Consider the following 22,492-nt stretch of genomic DNA (forward strand, 5'->3'; position numbering starts at 1 on the left):
ACCACCATCAGCATGCAGAACAATTCCTGGCACTTACAGGCTCTCAGCAAGTATATGCTGAATGAATTAATCTGTTGATTCTTAAGAAGAAACCTATTTGGTGTGACTTTTTCTTTCTTTTTTTTTTTTTTTAAGCTCCATAATGGCTGATCATAGTACATGGCACATAATAAGCAACCAGCAATTATTACTGATGTTTAACTCAGTTTTTTTTTTTTTTTTTTTTTTTGTGTGTGTGTGTGTGTGTGTGTTTACCTGGTTTTAACTGAGTGCATGTATTCTTTTCTGGGAAGATATGGTCCATCCTAGAACAATCTTGACTAGAATTTGCTAGCATTTGTCAAAGGCTACAGCATTGGTTGGTAAAATAGCACAAGAAAGGAAGTATCTTTTGTTACTAACATTCTTTTTTTAAATGTTTCACTAAGTGCATGTTGTCTGTAGTTGGTTGTATAGTGATGTACAGGGATTTTTACCCACTCTTAGCAGTAGAACGCCACTGTGTATCACTTGCTCTTGTCATCACCAAAAACTTTTAGTGGGTCAGAATGGTATTTTGCATGGAGCATCTTCACTAACTAATATTCATAAAATATCATATAAGCCAGTAGAAATTATAAAATATAAACTTCTTTGGGTTGAATCATATATTTAATCTCTCTAAATCTCTTTAGCATTCTTAGTTTTAAAAATAGACACTTTTCACTTTCTGGCAGTTATATGTACTATGACTGATTTGAGAGTTTGGTACATATTATGACAACTTTTAATGTAATTTGCATGTGATAATGTGACTTGAATAATCTCAGCTTCTCTGGTAGAGTGTCACTGGGTTCAATCCTTAGTATTACCCAAAACAAACAAACAAACAAACAAAAACTTTAGAGGATTTTGATCACCTCAGGACATGTCATGTTCAGAATTGACAGCATGTAACATGTATGAATTTTGGTGAAGGAAAGAACTTCATAAGCAAATCTTAGAGGACTCTTTTAGGCCTTAGTAGCTTGACCAAAGGAAATAGAGTCTGTTTTTGTTTTTGTTTTTGAGAATATATAGAAAGTAAAGTAGCCTGTTTTTACTCTTGGTTATGGTATGTCATTGTCAGTCGATTAATTATTTGTTCATGCTGTGAAGAAGGAAGTAAGAAGTCACAGAACCTTTAGAGAAAATTTCTTCTTCTAGATTTATGTTTTTTGTTTTACTTTGTAATGCTGTTCTGTTCTTAGTGACAAATAACACATTTTTCAGTTATATTGACTTAAATATATGTAAATTGAATTGGTTTAAATTAGGATCCTTTCCTGCTTTCTCTTTTAGGACTTGAACCAATGAAAGAAGCATATGGCACTTGTGAAGATAAATGTCACTCCTCCTTCTTTAATTGGACCTTCTGCTTAGGACCTGTATGTGACTTTTCACCTGTGATCTGTTCTTTCAGTAGCTACTGACTTTGATTACAGGAAGGTCTCTGAAGATTTGTATCAAATGACGTCAATGGCCAGCTTGTTTTCTTTTACTAGTCCAGCAGTGAAGCGATTGTTGGGCTGGAAACAAGGTGATGAGGAGGAAAAATGGGCAGAAAAGGCAGTCGATGCTTTGGTGAAAAAACTGAAAAAGAAAAAGGGTGCCATGGAGGAACTGGAGAAAGCCTTGAGCAGTCCAGGACAGCCGAGCAAATGTGTCACTATTCCCAGATCTTTAGATGGACGCCTACAGGTTTCTCACAGGAAGGGCTTACCCCATGTTATATATTGTCGTGTTTGGCGCTGGCCTGATTTGCAGAGTCATCATGAGCTAAAGCCATTGGATATTTGTGAATTTCCTTTTGGATCTAAGCAAAAAGAAGTTTGTATCAACCCTTACCATTATAAGAGAGTGGAGAGTCCAGGTAGGTTTTATTGTCCTGAGAATAATTAAAAACAAAACTAAAAAGGAAAAAACAAAACAAAAAAACATGTCTCTGGCTGATTAGCGTATCATTAGTTTATTAATTGAAAGGTTCTATTGACCTTGTGTTGCCTTTTTAAAGATTTAATGTGGGAGGGATACTGGATTTACTTTTTTTTATATAGGTGATATAACTCTCAAATGGCTTGTTCTAATTCTTTGTTCACTGTAAACACCTATATATACACTTAGATCATCTGCCTTTCTCATATGTAGTAGATCTTGTTCCTTTTTGTCTATTCAAGAATTTTGTTCCAACAATATCATCCGTCTTCCCAGCATCATATTGTCCTCTACCAGACTATTTCTGATAACATATAATCATGTTATGTTACCACCCATCCTAAAATAAGAGTTAAAAAAGAATTCCTGTCCTGACCTCATTCACACACTCCTATTCCTTATCTATTGCATTTTCTTCTGGTCTTTATAAAAATTCTCCATTTTCATTATCTGTACATTTTATTTTTCCTTATTTCTTGTTACTTTTCCAGTTAGTCTTTCTTCCCTACTATTGAATGTGTCACCATCACTAGTGACTGCCTTTTTACAAATTAAGGTTGTTTCTAGGTCTTACTTCCTTCTCATAGTTTGACATAGTTGGTCTTCTGCCCTCCTACTCAAAACTTTTTCTCTTTGACTTTCAAGACACTACTTTCTCCTGATTCTCCTATCTCACTATCCTTGTTCAGTCTCTTTGATGCCTTATTCTACTGTTTCTTAGGACTTAGTACTTGGATCTTTTCTCCGTCTGTATTCTGTCATAAATGCTGTCATGTATTAAGTACCTCATGTTTGTTAAATCATCTATAAGCTGATGCTTACATTTTGAACTCCAGTGTCAACTTCTCCCTTAGTTTTAGACTTATACATCCAGTTATCTACTTGACATCTCCACTTAAATGTCTAATAAACATTGACTTTTGATTTTTTCCCCCTACTAAATCATTTTTTCTCCTGTTTCTCTATTGAAGTGCATGGCAATATTCATGTAATTACTGTTGTCTAACCCTAAGTTCATTTTTATTCTTAAGTCCTTTATTTGAGCGATGGCAAATGCTGTTTATTGTACCTTCAAAATATATCTTGATATTATCACCTCTCACCATCTGTAAGCACTACTTTAAAATAGATTGTCATCATCTCTCAACTTAGTACTCTCCTAATTGTTCTCTCTCCTTTCTCCTCAACCCATTATATTTTCTATGTGGCAGCCAGAGTGACCTTTAAAACAGCCTATGTCAAATCATGTCAGTCCCTACTAAAAACTCTTTAAAGGCTTTCTGTCACACTTAGAGCAGGTCTCTTTATGACCTGTCCTCAGACTTCTGTTCCTTGGACTTGTCTACTCCTGTTTCCAGGCATTATATATTGCCTTTTCTTCTAAAGGACTCTCCCCTTGTCATATTTTTGTGGCATGCTTTCTCACTCAGTTTAGTACTTGCTCCAAAAGCACCATCACTTGTTGACTGTTAGGTATTTATTTTGTTTACTGACTGACATAAGTAGTGCCTTCCTTAGTCTCTTTCATTACTGCATCCCCGGTGTCTAGAGTAACATTTCCAGCATTTGCTACTCTGTATTTTTTTTGGGGGGGGGCGGGGGGTAAGGAATGAATTACCTAAACTGATGTTTTAGTTCATTTATTGCTGCTACAACAATACCACAGACTGGGTAAATTATAAACAATAGAAAGTTATGGGAGCTGGGGTTGTGGCTCAGTGGTAGAGTACTTGCCTGGCACATGTGAAGCACTGGATTCCATCCTCAGCACCATATTAAAAAAAATAATAAAATAAAGTTATACACACACACACACAAAAGTTTAAAAAAACGTTATTCAGCTCATGGTTCCGGAGACTGGAAAGTCCCATGGTGAGGGGCTGTCTCTGGTGAGGGTCTTCTGATAGCATCATATGATGGCAGAATAGCAAGCTAGCATAAGTGAGGCAGGGGAGAAAATAGAGGGGGCTGTACTTAAAACAGAATCAATTCTCATGATAAATGACCCACTCCTGAATTACCTCTTATCAGGCTTCACCTCCCAACACTGTTATATTGGGGATTAAGTTTCCAACATGTGAATTTTGGGGACATATTGAAACCACAGTAGCTAAGATAGTAGCTGAGTGCATTAGTTATCAATTGCTATACAACAAATTACTACAGATGTAGTAGCTTGACACATTTATTACCTCACAGTTTGTGGATGAGCATCTAGTCATAGTTTAGCTGGCTTTTTGCAAGCCTCTAATGAAAGTGTTGGTCAGGGCTGAGGTCTTATCAAAAGTTCAGATGGGGAAGGCTCTGTTTCCATGGTCACTGTAATTGTTAACAGAATTTGGTAGTCCTTGCAAGCTGTTGGACCCTTGCTGATCATCAACAAGAGATTGCCTTCAGTTGCCTACCACATGTCCATCTGCATAAGTAGTTTACATTTATGGCAGCTTCTTCCTGAAAGAATGGCATTATGTTTTTATAATATAATCACATACCTCTTGTCACTTTGCCGTATTCTTTTGGTTAGAAGCAAATCACAGTCATCCTTACACTCAAGATTTACCCAAGGACATGAGTAATCAAAGACAGGAATCATGGTGGCCATCTCAGAGTCTGTTCACCACACTACAGATAACATAAACCCAGTGTAGTAGAAAGACTGAAAGTAACGTTGAACGTGAAAACTAGTAAAAAGAATAGAAGTGATTGTCCTGTCAGGGAAATTCCAACTTGAGAGCGTTAGAGCTGCTATTTGATATTTGAGATGATCTTCAATTTCTCATGGAGTCCCAGGAAAGCTGCAGCCTGAAGGAATTGATGAAGAAAGGAAAACGGGAAGATTTCATAGAGATGTCTGCAAAACTCTCAAGTCTACATATTTGCTAATAGTAAGTCTAGTAAGTGTTTACTTCCATAGCCAGGGTGTGACTGCTACCAGAAGAAGTTTTTGTTTCTTTAAGAATCCATTTTTCTCAGCTACAATCATTCTATAGAAAGAGCAAAAGCATACCTCTGATACTTTCAAAAACACTAGATATCACCTATCTTGCTAGATGGAATGTTAAGAAATCTAATTTTTGGAATACATGCCTGTAATCCTAGCTACTCAGGGGGTTGAGGCAGGAAGATTGCAAGTTTGAGGTTAGCCCAGATGAATTTGTGAGATCCTGTCTGGGAAAAAAGAAAAAAAGATTGGTGATATAGTGTAGAGGCAGAACTGGGGTTAATCCCCAGTATCACTAGCAAACAAACAAAAACAGTAAAAAGAAAACAACAACAACAACAAAACGTTATTTGGACCCAAGTTCATCCGAACATCTTGGAGGGTGGAGGAGGTGGCAGATTGGCCCAGTTCCAAGCACAAGATGATCACTTCATATAACTGTCTTACTAAAGTAGTATTAGTGTTTATGGACTAGGTGGTTTTCAAACCCTATGATGTTATTCCTTCATAGAATTAGAAAAGGGTACTAACATTTTAGACCCCTATGAGTGTATAAATTTATAGATAAGGAAACTTAAACTTGAAAGTAAAGTAACATAGAGGATCACCCACTAGCTGGTATATGGTATATTGCACAAAGGTAAAAATTATGGAAGATAGTTGGGAGGTGTTTTGCATACTAGTTAAGATTATGGGTTCTGGAGCTAGACTTTCTGGATTTGAATTCTGGTTTTGCTCCATACTAGCAATATAAATTCAATCAATGTACATAAACTTTCTGTGAAAGTTTATTGTGTCTAGTTTATTATAAAATAGGAATAGTACTACGCACCACCCAGAATTGTTATGAGGATTAGATGATTGAATGCATTAAAACATCATGTGATTCAGAATGGATTTCAAATTAAATAGTAATTCTAGAATAATACATTCTGAAAATAGAACATGGGGGAAATGGCAGAGAAAAAATTTCAAAGGAATACTACTGCTCAAGCAATCGTAGTGGCTCATTGACCATGTAATCAGAACAAGGGATTGAAAAAGATTCACACGTGAAATCTTAGGAAAGCATGGGTAAAAAAAAGATTCTGAAAGCTTCCAGAGAGAAAAATTTAGGGCATCTACAAAGGATTGGAAATCAGAACATTGGATGTCTCAGTGCAATTTGGAATTCTAAAGAAAATGAAGCAGTGCCCTCAAAATTCAGAAGGATAAAAGTTATCTGGAATTCTGTCTGCAAACAGAGAAAACTTTTTTTTCCCAGATATTTTTCATATATAAAAATTTCTTATCCTTTCTTAGGAAACTAATAAGATGAGGCCCAGGAAATGGGATCCAATCCTACAGGAGGGAAGGTTTATGGGAATCTTGAGTAGCAACCAATCCAGGTTGGAGCAAAAGGGAAGAAAGACTCAAAGGAAAACGTGAAATTAATAAATTATTTGATAATTGTGCTGTATGAAAAATAATATTGATAGGCATTTGGCAGACCTGATAGAATACTGAAATTAGTGTATGCACTTAAAATTAAGCAAATAAAGGAGCAAGGCAATACTTAACTTTAATAAAAGCACTTTTTGAGTTGAAATCACAGTACACTTGACTCAACAATGTTTAATGTATATGCATATATATACGCACACATATATACTAAATATAAACACTGGATATTTATCACAATTTTTTATGACAGTTGTGGGGAAAGGAAATGGGAATGGAATAAAACAAGAAAGCTGCCTCATTTGCTACAAGAGCAAGTCTACAAATAATGTCTTGACAAAACAGTAATAGCAATATGTTATTTAGCAGTGCACAAAATAAATATCAGAAGAAATGGTTTAATATTAAATTTGTTATTTATGGAAACAGTATGGGAGACGGCTAGAAATTGCTGTTTTGTTATAATCGTTTCATTTTTATATGTTTATGCTGTAGTCTTTATAAACTCCAAATATTATTTTGGAATAGTAAAATAGTTTTAAAAATTTATGTATGCACATAATATAAAAATAAGGGAAGCCAGTGATTTTATTTATGCCTTTAGTTTAAAAAAAAAAAAAAACAGCAAAGGAACCTTTAGTAGAACTGGATTCTTTAGTTCACGAAGTCTTTTTAACTAGATAAGAAAATTTCTTGCTGTCATTTAATGCCCTTCTTTCCAATGGTGGTTGCCCCATCATTCTGAAAGGAGAACAACAGTAGAAAAAAAAAATGTTGTAGTCAATGTTAACTGTATATTTACAGCACGAATTCAGTAAAATGAAAAACCAGTACAAATGGTGAGCATTTGATTTGTTGTATGTATCCCAACTTCCTGGAGGGGGAAGTATGAAGCTAAAAAACAAACCAGTTTTGTTTGTACAAAATGATATCAGAATCAGTGAGATTTTTCTGAATGAAAAATTACATTGACAAATATAGGAAAGTTATTAAAAGAGATGAATTGTCATTTAAGAATATGAAGAATCAGGTTTTAGTTTCCTATAGGAAAAAGTAAGTAATCAGGTGTTTGAATGTTGTTTTGATCACATGGGTCTTTAGAGAAAATGAATATTTGAATAAGGTTAAAGTTTATCTTTTAAAAAAACATCTATTTAAATGTTATATATTTTCCATATGTGAAATTTCACTATTATCATAATTATAAGACAGACTTTGAACAGAAGACTTCTACTAGGGGAACATTACTATTTTTAGTAAAGAAAACTTTACTGAAGAACACAAAATTTGAGATCTTTCAAATTAAGCATGATGAAAATATTCGGATTGGAAACGTGAAGGTTTTTAGGGCATCTACATAACTGACCTCATCTTTACTCTCTATTCTTACCTCCCATAGCTATGGTTCAGTGCCTAGGCCAAGTGACTTGTGTTTTCCCATCTCCCTCTATGGTTCTCTTCCCCTAGTGCACTCATGTGAAATCCTCTTGATTTTTAAGATCTGATCAGGTGTTGTCTTTTCTATAATATTCCGATTCCCTGTTAGATGGGAGTGTTCATTTATTGAACTTCTTTTGCAATAATATTCTGTATTATGGTGTTTTTTTTTTTTTAAACAAGTCTATGTATCACAGAATATCAGTGGTATCTTTTCTGGATTTTCTGTCTTCTAGAGTCTCTTATACAGGCTAAACGCAATAGTTATTAAATAGTTATTATGTTAATATAGTTTCAGGTTTCTACAAAACAGACTTTCCTAAAAGTAAATTGTTTTAATTGGTTTGCAGTTTTACATGAGTCCTTTCTGCTAATCCTTTAAGATGGGTGGGACATTTGCTTTAGTGATTTCTAATTAATAACTTCATTTTTGTCTTTCAGTCTTACCTCCAGTGTTAGTGCCTCGTCATAATGAATTCAATCCACAACACAGTCTTCTGGTTCAGTTTAGGAACCTGAGCCACAATGAACCGCATATGCCACAAAATGCCACATTTCCAGATTCTTTCCATCAGCCCAACAACACTCCTTTTCCCTTATCTCCAAATAGCCCCTATCCCCCTTCCCCTGCTAGCAGTACATATCCTAACTCCCCAGCAAGTTCTGGACCAGGAAGTCCATTTCAACTCCCAGGTAAGACTTTATTGAGAGGAAAAAAGAAAAGTAATAATACTAACCCCTGAGAATCAGCATTTGTTCTTACTGCTGATCCTGCTGGTGAACTATGTTATAAAAGAGCTAGTTACTTCTGACTGTATATTCCTCAGATAATTGTTCGATTTCCACAATAGTTTGGATTTTATTTTGTCAAATACCATGTTTAAAATATGGAAGTAGTAGGGGAATTAAATACCAACTGTTTAACCTGCTGTTAGGAATCTGCTCAAAACAAACTTTCATACTTTATTTTGCACAGATGTACTACATTTTATCTCTTCACCAGTTAATAGTGCTGATTCAGTGCTGGTTTTAACTCTTTCTTAAGATATATCTCTGAGTATATGATTCTGTGCAAAGAAAGGCAGTTTTTGACTTTTAATTCTATTTTAATATCTTGGATTACCAGATTCTGTTGTACATACATGTGGGCTTGTAATAGGTTTTCAATTACTAGTAGATGTGCTGTCTAATGTCTGCATTTTTGTGCATCTAATGTTCAGTCAGTAATGATCCCTACTGGTAATCTTGAAATTTTTTTAATGCTGTAAAGTAATAACTTTGAGCAGGATGAAGATTTTAACCGTTCTTTGGGATTTTAACTTGTCTCATTTTCTTCCTCTTAGCTGATACACCTCCTCCTGCCTATATGCCACCTGATGAACAGATGGGCCAAGATAATTCCCAGCCTATGGATACAAGCAATAATATGATTCCTCAGATTATGCCCAGTATATCCAGCAGAGGTAAGAGAAGTATATTTTATCTTTTATCAGAAAGTGATGTTCAACCATGTTGATTTTATTGTAGCTGTGTTTTTTCTTTTTTTAATTTTTTTTTAGTTGTCAGTGGATCTTTTATTTATTATTATTTATACCTGGTGCTGAGGATTGAACCCAGGGCCTCACACATGCCAGGCAAGTGCTCTACCACTGAGCTACAAATCCAGCCCCTGTAGCTGTTTTTATTTTATTTATTTGCAGTATCAGAGGCCCAGTGCAGGGCCTACCACATGCTAGGGGACCACTCACCCACTGATCTACACCCCCAGTCTTGGCCACTTTAAAAAAACAGGAACATGTATATTTTATATACTATAAATTCACCTTAAGTATATGATTGAATGATTTTGGAAAACATAAATTTTGTACCACAATATAGTTTGAGAGCATTTGAAGAGATCCTCACTCATATGAACAGCTTTACATACCATTCCAATCTGTTTTCTGTATGTATAGATTTATCTTTTCTAAGCATTTCATATAAATGGTCATGTAATATATAGTCTTTCATCTGGCTTCTTTCAGGTAACATAGTATTGTAAGATACATTCATGTTGTGACATAATAATAGTTTGTTCCTTTTTATGGCTGAACAGTGGGGTTTTTTTTTGTATAGATATACCACATTTTATCTATTCACTAGTCAGTAGGCATTTTAACTGTTTCTAGTTTTTGTTTTGTTTAGTATGAATAATACTCTTAGAAAGTTTTGTATAAAAGTCTTTGTGTGGACATGGTTTTTATGTTTCTTGGGAAGATACCCAGGAGTAGAATCGCTGTGTCATATAGTAAGTTTAACCATTGAAGGAAAACTGCCAACCTTCTCCAATGTAGCTGTATCATTTTACACCAGCAGTGTATGAGGGTATCAGTTTTTCGTAATCTGTTAACACTTACTATTATATCTGTCTTTTTGATTATAGTCATTTTAGTGAGTATGAAGTGCACATTGTGGTTTTAATTTTTATACTACTAATGAGTAATGATGTTGAACATTTAAAAATTTTTTCTTTGATGAAATGTTTATTTTAAATTTTTTGCCCATTGGGTTGTTTATCTTTTTATTGAGTTGTACAAGTTCTTTATATATTCTGGATTTGAATCCTTTATCAGAAAGTGATTTACAAATATTTTATCTCAGTAGATTTCATTTTCTTAATAATGTTTTCTGAAGCACAGTAGCTTTAAATTTTGATGAAGTCCAGTTTATCAATTTTTTCTGGATCGTGTTTTTTGTATTGTATCTAAGAAATTTTTATCTGTTCCAGGGTTGCAAAAAATATTCTTTTGTGTTTATTCTATGTGTTCTATAGTTTTAGCTCTTATATTTAGGTCTCTGATTCATTTGAGTTATGTTTGTGTATGCCATATGGTAAATATCTATATTTTTTTGTTCTCCATTGCACTGACATTTTTATTAGAAATCACTTTATAATAAAAATATACAAATGTAAGGGTTTGTTTAGGGCCTTTCAGTTTTATTCATTGATTGTATATTTGTACCTCTTTGTCTTGATTACTAAAGCTTGATATTGAGGATTTTTCCACATTATTTTTTTTTATTGCAGTAAAATACACATAAAATTTATCAACTTAACCATTTTAAAGTCATATAGTTTGTTGCCATTAATTACATTCATAATGTGCAGTGGTTACCATCTTACATCTCTGTTACTGTTTTCACCTTATGAAACCAAACAAAATTCTGTGCCAATTAAACAATAATTCTACATATCTTCCTTCCCTAGCTCCTGGCAATCACCATTCTATTTTCTTCCTTCTTTCTTCTCTTTTTCTCTCCCTCCCTTGAACCCAGGACCTCACTCAAGTGCTCTATCACCCAGCCCCACCATTCTACGTTTTGTCTATTTGTCTTTTTATGACTGACTTATTTTACTTAGCATAATATCCTCAGCTTCATCTGTTGTGGTAAGATGAGAATATTTACTGTATGTGCACACCACATTTTGTTTATCCAGTCATGCACTGATGAACACTTAGGTTGCTTCTAGGTTTTGGCTATTAAAGATAACTCTTTGATACCCTCCTTTCAATTCTGCTATTGTGAGGTATCATAGGTTCTGTACATTTCAATTAGGTAAAGTTGGTTGATAGTATTGTTCAAGTTTTCTATATCCTTATTTCCTTTCTAATTATTCAATCATTTATTGAGAATTGGGAATTGAAGTTCCCAACTATTGTTGAATTGTATATTTCTACATTCAGTTCTGTTGAGATTAGCCTTACGTGTTTTGGGATTCTGTGGTTTGTATAATTCAGCATACAATTCAGTGGTGTTAAGTACATCCACAGTGTTGCTACCACTGTCACTGTCCATTTCCAGAACCTTCTCATCATGCCAAGCAGAACTCTGTACCTATTATAAAGCTCCCTATTCTCTCTTCTCTGGCCTCTGATCAATTCTCTTTTACTTTTTGTCTCTGTAATGCCTACTTGAGGTATTTAAGTGGAATGATGTATTTAGGAACTTTATGTCTAGCTTATTTCACTTAGTATGGATGACATTTTCAAGATTTATCCATGTCATAGCATGCATTAAAAATTCATTCCTGCTGGGTGCGGTGGCACACGCCTATGATCACAATGGCTTGGGAGGCTGAGGCAGGAGGATTGCTAGTTCAAAGCCAGTCTCAGCAACTTAACCAGGCTCTAGCAACTTAGCAAGACCTGGTCACTAAATAAAATATAGAAAGGGTGGGGGATATGGCTCAGTGATTGAGTGTGCCTGGGTTGTAATCCCCAGTGCCAGAAAAGAAAAAGAAAGAAGAAAGAAAGAGAGAAAGAGGGAGGGAGGGAGGTATTCCTTCTTAAGGCCAAATTATACTCCATTGTATGTGTGTACACTTTTTGTTTCTCTTTTATCTATTGATGGTTGTTTGGAGTTTTTCTACTTTTTTGATTGTTGTGAATCATGCTGTTATGTTTGAGTGTCTGCTTATAATCCACTTGAATATTGTATTCTTTGAAAATAGAATTGCTGTGTCATATGCTAATTATGTTTAACTTTTCAAAACCACCAAACTGTTTTGTACAGTAGCTACATCATTTGACATTCCTACCATCTGTACATAAAGGTTCCACTTTTTCCATGTACATGCTAATGCTTGTTATCTATGTTTTTCTTTTTTTAATAATTACCATCCAGTGGATAATGAAGTGATTCTCATTGTGGGTTTTTTAATTGTCTCCTTTTTAAATTGACAATGAAAAATGGTATATTTTTATGGTGTCACTGTGGTTTTAAAGCCGATTTGTTTTGAGACTTTAAGTTCTGTATAGTATCCCAAGTTTCGAAATAAGATATTACTTTTTAACGTATTTCTTAAGTGTTTTGTGTTTTACACATTTGTGATAATAAAGCCTATCTACAGAAAACCCACAGCTAACATCATACTTAATGGTGAGAAACTGGAAGATTTCCTGCTAACATTAGTAACAAGGCAAGGATGACTCTTCTCATGCTTTTATTTCCAGTTTGCAGAGAGAATCACTTAAGTGTTTGAGTTCAATTTTTTGTTTAGAATAGTATTATAGATAGTGATATTGTTAATCCTTTCCAGTTGTTAAAAAAATTACATTTATCTCAAATTTAAGTCTGAAGTAGATTCCCCTAGAGAAATAATTTAAGATATGATATTGCTACTGTGTTCTGAATTGTGTCCTCCCAAATTTCCTATATTGAAACCCTAACCCCCAATGTGGTGGTATTTGGAAATGAGTCTTTGGGAGGTAATTAGATTTAGCTGAGATCATGAGGGTGGGGTCCTCATTGTGGTATTAGTAAATTTATAAGAGGAAGAGATAGATCCCTTTCTGTCTATATCTTTCTCTACCCTTGAACACAAACCAAGGAAAGGCCATGTGAGCACACAGCAAGAAGGTGGCTGTCTACAAGCCAGGAAGCGGGCCCCTCACCAAACCCTGAATCTACTGGCACCTTGATCTTGGACTTCCCAGCCTCCAGAACTGTGAGAAATAAATTTCTATTATTTAAGCCACTCCATCTATGGTATTTGGTTATAGCAGCCTGAACCAACTGAAATAGGAACTGGTACCTAGAAATGGGTGCTGCTATAACAAATACCTAAAAATATGGAAGTAGCTTTGGAACTAGATAATGTAGAGGCTGGAAAAGTTTTGAGATACATGCTAGAACAATCTGATGTTGCTGTGAAGTGACTATTAAAGGTGATTCTGGTGAGGGCTGAGAAGTAAAAGAGAGCTTTAAATAAACCTTCCATTTTCTTAGGGAATACATAAATCATGTATAGAATATTAGTACAGATATAGATGTTATACCAGGCTGATTCTTGTGAGGGTATAGACCTAAAAGAGGAATGTATTATTAGAAAACAGAAAAAAGGCCATCCGTATTGTAAAGTGACAAAGAATTTGGCTGAATGGTGTTAATGTTCTAGTGTATTATAGGAGGTAGAACTTTTGAGTTACGAAATTGGATATTTAGCTGAGGAAATTCCTAAGTGTTGAAGGAGTATCCTAGTTCCTACTGGCTTCTCAAGAAAAAAATAAATTTGAGAAGGAATTGTTAAGCAACAAGGAATCAGAACTTAAATGATTTGGAAAATTCTCATCCTATCCATATTTCAAAAAATAACTCAGTTTTGCTCACCTGCCATGTGATAATGAGATTAGTGTGGGTATGAACCATGGACCTAAATAGCCACTTCAGCAGAAGCACAGTTTGACCTGAAGAGAACAGAGATGGACTGGAGTTTAGTAAGGCTATCAGGTTCCTTAAATTCTGTGGCAGACCATATAAGCTATTTGACTGTAAACTTTTATAATTCTTCAAAAAAGAAGAATTCCTCTGAAGCTGATTCAGAAATCATCAGGATGACTGGTCTGGTTTCAGCAGGCTGAATGACGTCATGAGGGTACCTGGAGACTGGAGGGTGCAACTCCCTACAACACAGAACTTGGTTTAGTTTCACATGTTACAGTTGAAGGGGAATTTTGCTGTGGGATTTTTGTCTCCTGTCTCACCTTTTTCTGATTTTCATAAGACTAGATTTTAGACTTTATAGTTTTTGCTGGAATAAGTTAGGAGTTTGAGTCCTTTGAGATGTAATGCGTGTATTTTTGCATGCTAACAGACCAAATTGTGCCCTAACCCCCAATGTCATGGTGTTTGGAGATGGGGCCTTTGAGATATAATTTAGGTTTAGATGAGTTCATGAGAGCAGGGTTCTCAGAATGGAATTAGTTACTCCTATAAGAAGAGAAACAGAAGTGAATCTTTGGATCTTTATGAGCACACACTGAGGAAAGGCCATATAAGCACCCAGCCAGAGGGCAGCTATCTATAAGCCAGGAAGGGAGCCCTTTCTAGATATCAGACCAGCTGACACCTTGATGTACTTCCCAGCATCCAGAACTGTGAAGGGAAAAATTAATCCACTCAGAATATGATATTTTGTTAAGGGAGTCTGAGCAGGTTAAGTAAGATAGTTGCCTATCTTTGTTTTCCTTAAATTGTCATATTTAAGTCTATTTCTAGTATTTTTGGATATAGGTTCAAACCAGGAAGGACAGTGATACTTAAGTGAAATGTCTTGTTTTCTTTCTCATGTAGCTCTTTGGGTTGGGTTGAAGATTAAACACATAGTGAATTTGGAGTTTTGGATAATCACTTATTAAACTTCTTTTCTGTCTGATTTGTTCACAGATGTTCAGCCTGTTGCCTATGAAGAACCCAAACATTGGTGTTCAATTGTTTACTATGAATTAAACAACCGAGTTGGGGAAGCTTTTCATGCATCTTCTACTAGTGTGTTAGTAGATGGATTCACAGACCCTTCAAATAACAAAAGTAGATTCTGCTTGGGGTTGTTGTCAAATGTTAATCGTAATTCAACAATTGAAAATACTAGGCGTCATATTGGAAAAGGTAATCATACATTCAGTTGAATTCAGCCCTTTTTTGTATTGGTCATGTGCCACAGTTTGTGTAAGGAAGGTGCTGTAAACTTACAAAGAATCTAAAGGCCTCTGTCTCATGTTGCGTATACTAAAGAATGTATTAATCAAATAAAGATATCATGAGTCCCCAATTCCTTATCTTGTTTAGTTTTTCTGCTTAAGTACTAGAGATCTGAAATCATTATTTCTTTGTTTTTTGAGTTACCCTGACTGGAATATAAACTGCACAGAAATTTATCATGTTTATAACAGTAGCTAGGACAGTGCTTGGCTCATGAAATATACAACAAATGTATTTGTGGAACACATGACTGCTAGTGAAGAATGAGGATTTCATAATTATGGTATTTGTGGAGCATCTTCAATTGAGATATAATGTGTAAGAATTACCATGATGTTGGGGGAGTGGAGTTAGAAGTGGAGAATCCAAGTGTGAATGTCGAAGTTCTTTGGTGGCTTTATTATCACCCCTCATCTTTTAAATTCAGGAAGGTTTTTTGTATAATTCATCCTGAAATATAGCTGCCACAACAACTATATCACACTGCAATGAGATGCCAGAGTCTCATGCATGCATCAAGTGGTCAGGAAGGAAATACATCCCAGGTAGAATGTATTGCATATTTCTCAAGAAGTTTTGTTTTCACCTCTTGCTGCTTTTTGCTTTAACTTAGGAGGGTCTTACTACAAGTGGAAACAAAGGCAAATAAATATAATTATGATGGCATTTTTTTATAGAAGAGGTTTTTAAAAATATTATGGTCAAAAATAGGTTGAATACAAAGTTGCCATTCTCTTTTAGAGTTCATTGCCTACTTGCCATGATGGTGTTTTTTGTTTGTTTGTTTGTTTTTGGTAAAATGTCTTCCTTCTATGCATTGATTTCCTACCCCATCCCAGTAAAAATAATTTTAAGTGAAATCTATTTGGTAAATTTTGAATTTCTAAAATTAGTTGTCTTTTTTTTTCAACATACTATTATAGGATACTTTTGTTCATGGGTCATTTTTATTTACTCAGAAACAGAGCTGAATTTTTATTATTATAGTCTGATATAATTTTATGACTTACTTGTGTGCAGAGAGATATGTGTATTCAGGGATGGTGCTACAAAGCACTGTGGTAGTGAAAAGTTGCCCATCAGTAGATAGTAGATTCACCTAGAATTATAAGTGGCATTTAGAGGATATATACAGTAGCAAATTTATATTTTGAAGTGTACTAGAATCCTCAAGATTGCTTAAAGTGAAAGAGCAAGTTTTTGATTAATAGAATGTGGTACATTCACATTAAAAAACAAAGCAGAACACCCAACCTTCCACATAAACACACACATAAAAATTACATAGGAACATTTATATAAAATTAAATGCATTTAAAAAGGTTCAAAAGGATATCCACCATTTTGATATCAGTTTCTACCTCTAATGAAGAGAAATTTTAGGTGATAGATATGTTGGAAAAATACCAGCTTTGGTTACATAATTTAAATTTTTGTATTGAAACTTTTCATGCATTATTTTTATACATACACACACACACACAGACACACACACTACACATATATTTTAAATATATTAAAAATAATTTGAAATTACCAAAGTAAAATGTCTGCAATTTAAAAACTCTTTCGGTGACCTGAAAGTACATATGCACCTTTGGGGGTTTTGTTTGTATTTTTGTTTAATACTGTTGTCCTCTGTTAACAAAAAGAAAATGCAAAACTATGCTAATGACTGTTTATTTAAAGGATTCACGAAAAGGCAATTTTATTTTCTTAACCATCTCTTTCTCTCATAGAGATAATAGAAGATTTGGAAAAGGAAAACAACTTAAAAGTAGATAACCTAATTAGCTGTCAGCTTCAGGCTTAACTTAGTTATTTGAGGACCATGTTAGACTTAGGCAGACATTAACCTCTTCATTATCTTTGGCAGCAGAAGGCCATCTAGTGGTTGCTTTTATCTGAAGACAGTAGAGAGTTTGCTATGAACATCTCCGTATTTTGGTTATACCATATAATCTCTTTTGCTTTGTTAAACTGACTCATGCTACTCATCTTTTTAAGGTGTTCATCTGTACTATGTTGGCGGGGAGGTGTATGCGGAGTGTCTCAGTGACAGCAGCATATTTGTACAGAGTAGGAACTGCAACTTTCATCATGGTTTTCATCCCACCACTGTCTGTAAGATTCCCAGCAGCTGCAGCCTCAAAATTTTTAATAATCAGGAATTTGCTCAGCTTCTGGCTCAGTCTGTCAATCATGGGTTTGAGGCAGTCTATGAGCTCACAAAAATGTGCACCATTCGAATGAGTTTTGTTAAGGTAAGTGTGTGTGATCTGTATTGAAAATATGTATGGGTCACTGTAAATATGTATGTCTATAGGTTGTAATAGAAAAATTGTTAAAGGTGGGCATTACTTTCAACTGGATTTACTAGGTTCTTAGATGAAATCCTTGAATTTATGATTGTAAACATATGGTAAGTCTAAGATAACTTATAATCCAGACATAAAATGCATGATTGATATTGATTTTGATATTGAACAGGGGTTGAGCTTACAAAGAATGTCAGTTAAATGATTAAAGTATTGGAAAAAATTTAATATTAAAATTGCTTATTGAGTCCCTCAGCATCAATAGTTTTGATTGTTATTAGATTCTATTAGACTGACTTGACAATTATTTGGAGTTCTAAAATTATTTTCCTTGAACTGAGCTTTGTTATTAAGAATTTGCAAAGTTCAAGTTCATCATTTACCCTCTTGGCCTGATTTTATTGAATATTCCGAAGATGCTTCTTGAACAAAATTTGAAAAGAATTTGTGATGTATTTAAGAAACCTATACTATATTCACATAGTCCATAAAGATTTTTAGCCCAAGAACAACAACTGTCACATGCCATGTGTGAATTTTTTCTTTTTGGCATTCTCTCCCTATCTAGTGTTTTTTTCCTTCCTTCCTTCTATTCTTCCATCCATTCATCCATCCATCCATCCATCCATCCATCCATCCAGTGTTTTCTTGATGCTTTACTGTAGATCTGATGTGTACATTGAATTATCAATCACCCTAAAGTTATTTCCCCTCCCTCTATACAAATGAGACTTTTGCATATTTAGTTTATCTGCATTACCCATTTTCTCCATTCTTTTTCCTCTTTCCTCCCATAATTTTCCTGGACCAGGACTAGAATAAGCACTAACACAGGGAGCTTGATAAATCCAGATGGAAGAAAAGTGAAAAATTTCCTTTTTGTTTTTGTTTGTAGTTTTAAGCTAGCGTTTTAGTTCATTTCATCTCATTAATTCCCCAGCTTTAAGGATAATGGCTATGTAATCACTACATTAAATTATTTATAAATGTGTTTATCAGTATCTACAGTGCTTTATGTGACAGGAAAAAAAATAAAAACAAAGCAAAATTTAAAAAATATCAAAACAAGTCAGACACAGTGGCACAAGCTTGTAAATCCCAGTGACTGAGGGGGATTGAAATTTCCAGGACAGCCTCCGCAACTTAGCGAGGCCCTATCTTGACAAATAAAGAGTACTGGGGATCTAGCTTAGTGATAGAGCACTCTGGGTTCAATCCTTAGTAACAAAAACAAAACCTGAAAACAAAGTTTTTTGGTCATATAATCTGACATGAAGTTACGTGAGGCTATTTATGGGTTTTATTTATCCTAATAAGTGAGAATATATCTCATAGCAGAAATAAATAATATTTTAATTATGAGATATTGTACTGTATAATGTTTCTAAAATTTAAAAAAATGCCGAAACACCTGGTGCCATGCGTTTCTATTAGGAGAAGTATATGTTGTTTAAAAATTCATATATCTCTGAACATTGTAAATCTTATAATTCCATGGTGAATATCAAGATTGGTTTTGTGATAGTTAATTTAAGTATTCTGTATATCTTTACTGTTAAACTATTTGTTTGTTATTATAATTGCTTTAGACTTGTTAACAACTTAAAGAGAGATTGACTATGATATCTGTTCATTTTCATAGGGCTGGGGAGCAGAATATCACCGACAGGATGTTACCAGCACCCCATGTTGGATTGAGATTCATCTCCATGGGCCTCTTCAGTGGCTGGATAAAGTCCTTACTCAGATGGGATCTCCTTTAAATCCCATATCTTCCGTTTCATAGTGCAGAAATATTCTTTTCAATTGTTATTAGTGGACTTATTTTAATTTTAGAGAAACTTCCAGTACAAATACTGTGAGCTGACATGGAAAAACAGATTTTATAGCTTTTTTTTTCTACATAATTGTGACCAACACATTTGTATTTTGGGATGAATCTGCATTTGTTTGTATTCATGTTCATGTGATTAACTTTCAAAGGTATTGTAAAAGATGTGGACTAAGTATTATGCCCCTGTTCAGAATTTTGGTGTTGATTTTAAACTGGAACATGCTTTAGTTTATCATCCCAACAGGGTTTTTATTTGTTAATTTTTTTAAAGTATGCATCACATGATGAAAAATTATAGTATAAGAGGTTATAAATAGAGAAAAATAGTCTTCCTTCTGTTGATTTTCCAGAAACTATACTTCTAACAATTTCTTTGTCCCACCAACTTTAAAAAAGCTTAACACATAGTTTTTAAAAGCCTATGGTAGGGGCTTAAAAGAAACTCTAAAATAATCTTTTTATTTGATGGAACACTATGCACTGCTCTAACAAGTAGTGTTCAGTAAAAGCGAAGTGAGTTTTCTAGATGACATAAAATTTCCATTTATATAGCTAAATGTTTGTCAGTGTAATGTGACTTCATGCTCAATATCTTTTGTAAAACATTTCCTTTTTTAAAAAAAAAAATTGCCAAGTAGTTGATCTCTAGTATATGTCATTTACTCAAAATCTTGTCATAAATACTACTTTTTAGCTAGTGACAGTGCATGCACGGCCTTGTTCAGCTATATTTGCTGCTTTTGGCCCTGTTGCAAGGATTGTAATTTTGACATGCATTAATCTTTTATTTTGCACTTTTATGGGTGACAGTTTTTAGTGTAACCTTTGGTAAAACACTCAAGTGACTTGGACTTAGATGCTTATCCTCAATTCCTTGTTACCCCTTTTGTATTAACAAACTACAATATAGTTTACAGTTTTAGGAAGTTATGCCTTTTTCTAGTATTTTATTTTCAATCTAGGTTATAAGATTGTTCTTCTATAGCTCCAACTAAGGTGCCTTTTTAATTTCTACAGTCTTGTGGGTCTTATTAATGTTGGAAAATCATGTACTTAATGTCATTGTTCTCACTTGTATTGGTCTCCCCATGCAAGGACCTATGTTCTGTAGCCATAGGAGGCTCTTTGATTGGGCCTCAAGGGTGAGGCTACTGGTCTGATATTAAATGAATCGGCAGTAGGTGTTGGGATAGCTGATTTCAAAACATTCACGTATCAAAGACTGTTCTCTCACTTATCATCAATGCTCTTTTTCTATTTTTTTAGTATCTACATGGATGCTAATCTCCCAGAACACAGTCTTCTAAAGGAAAGATGACAACTCTAAAATATCCATTTAATCAGTCATGTTTTGGCTTTGAGTAGAGTACTATTAATCACCTTTTCTAGGGAATAGTCAGATGGACATTTAGTTATGGCACAAGAAAGCAGAAATTATTTTGAAAAGAAAAATGACCTAATGTACCTAATCAGAAAAAGAAGCTTTGTTTTCTAGTGCCTTTGTAAGTATCTGGAGCCATGCCATTCAGCTGTTAAAAATGTTATTTTTGGTTTGACTTTCTGCTTTGCCCTTTCTGCTTTTATGAGGAAAAAAAAAAACACAAAAAATATTTTTTTAGGAAAGCATTTTGCTATTCCTTTTGCTTTCTGTGTCATTATTTATTGCTTTTTCAAAGTGCAGCCATTGGATGATTTTAGTGCCTTCAGGTGAAGTGTCATTTGTGTTTCAGTTCAGAATTCTTTGTTGGGTAAAAAGAATAATTTCAGACAGTCACCTGAGCCTTCAACGTAAGTATTATATAACATGTATTCTAAGTTGTATGAGCCACATGAAAGAGAATTATTTGTTTAGTGATAGAACTTAGGTATTTTTATCATTCTTTTACTTAACAGGCTCATGGCACAAATTTATGAAAAAGAATTCACTCAAGTTGAATGACAGATACATATAATCAACTTTAGTGATTATTTTAGTCATCAGATTCTTTTATAGATGTTTTTAGCTGCAAGTTAAAAATTGTTTTGTTTGCAGACACCCTGTTCCAGCTTTTAGATATTTAGCAGGTATTATGTGATTGGCTTTTTCTGTGTGTTTAAGAAGTATTATCTTGTGAATGGCAGTACTGAAGCTGTTAACTGTTAAGAATTTCATAAAGTAGAAACCTGTTATATTTCCTAAAGATTGTAAATTTTCCACCTGTGGCCTTTAAACGAAAATTTTATTCAGTTCTGCTATTCTTATAAACCCTAAGGATATGTGAGATAAAAATTATTAATAGGATGAAAACAGAAAAAGCAAAGTAAAATTCTGGCTAACAATAAGAAAGTATCTCTAAAAGAAACTATTTCAAAAAAGTACAATATTAAGATTTTATTTAATATTAGACTGGTTTATAGTCAAATTTGCAAGAATATCAGCACCACTACAATAATCACTTTTTATAGCAGATAGACTATATTAATACATGCCAGTTAAAAGACAGAATCTGAGAATACTGAAATTGCAGCCAGTTTGGGAAAAGCAAAAAGCAGAACAGAATCAAATTAATCTCATAATGAATTAAAAGTAACAAGATCTTGATTGCCAAAAAAGCAGGTTATAAGAAGTGAATTTGACTAACATCTTATTGATTTCATGGCTAATATATGGAATATAAACTAGTAGGCATGTTACTGATCTACTGATTTTGACACTTTTCTCTAGAGAAAATTTAAGGAAGACATCAAAAATGTCAAATACGGGGCTGGGAGCATAGCTCAATGGAAGAGAGCTTTCCTAGTGTACTTGAGACTCTGGGTTCAATCCCTGCAGCATCACCAAAAAAAAAAAAAAAAGATATCTTCATTAGAATATAATATATATATATTTACATTTCATGGTTGCTGTATAACCCAGCAGTTGAACTGGCTGTGTTGCTGAGGTGAAACCCAGAATAAGATTCAGTTCAAAAAGCTACACCTAGTATTACAAATTTATGCTTTTCATAACTTTTGAGAGTAAGACGTCCTTTAGGGGATGTAAAACAATTACTAAGTATTCAAATCTGA

At 34.1% G+C, this 22,492-nt stretch overlaps 1 protein-coding gene across 1 annotated transcript in view; it reads left to right on the forward strand.

Moving 5' to 3' along the window:
• SMAD5 (SMAD family member 5) overlaps positions 1 to 21,698 on the forward strand; it is a 41,302-nt gene extending 19,604 nt beyond the window's left edge. The window contains exons 2-7 of the mRNA XM_081305647.1: positions 1,321 to 1,891; positions 8,213 to 8,464; positions 9,115 to 9,234; positions 14,978 to 15,199; positions 17,300 to 17,556; positions 19,253 to 21,698. Coding sequence (XP_081161773.1) covers positions 1,489 to 1,891; positions 8,213 to 8,464; positions 9,115 to 9,234; positions 14,978 to 15,199; positions 17,300 to 17,556; positions 19,253 to 19,396 — 1,398 coding nt within the window. The 5' untranslated portion in view covers positions 1,321 to 1,488 and the 3' untranslated portion in view covers positions 19,397 to 21,698. The remainder of the gene's footprint in view (positions 1 to 1,320; positions 1,892 to 8,212; positions 8,465 to 9,114; positions 9,235 to 14,977; positions 15,200 to 17,299; positions 17,557 to 19,252) is intronic.
• The last annotated feature ends 794 nt before the right edge of the window (positions 21,699 to 22,492 follow it).

Source organism: Spermophilus citellus, assembly GCF_964194105.1.
Source record: "Spermophilus citellus genome assembly, chromosome: 1".
Classification (NCBI taxonomy): Eukaryota; Metazoa; Chordata; class Mammalia; order Rodentia; family Sciuridae; genus Spermophilus; species Spermophilus citellus.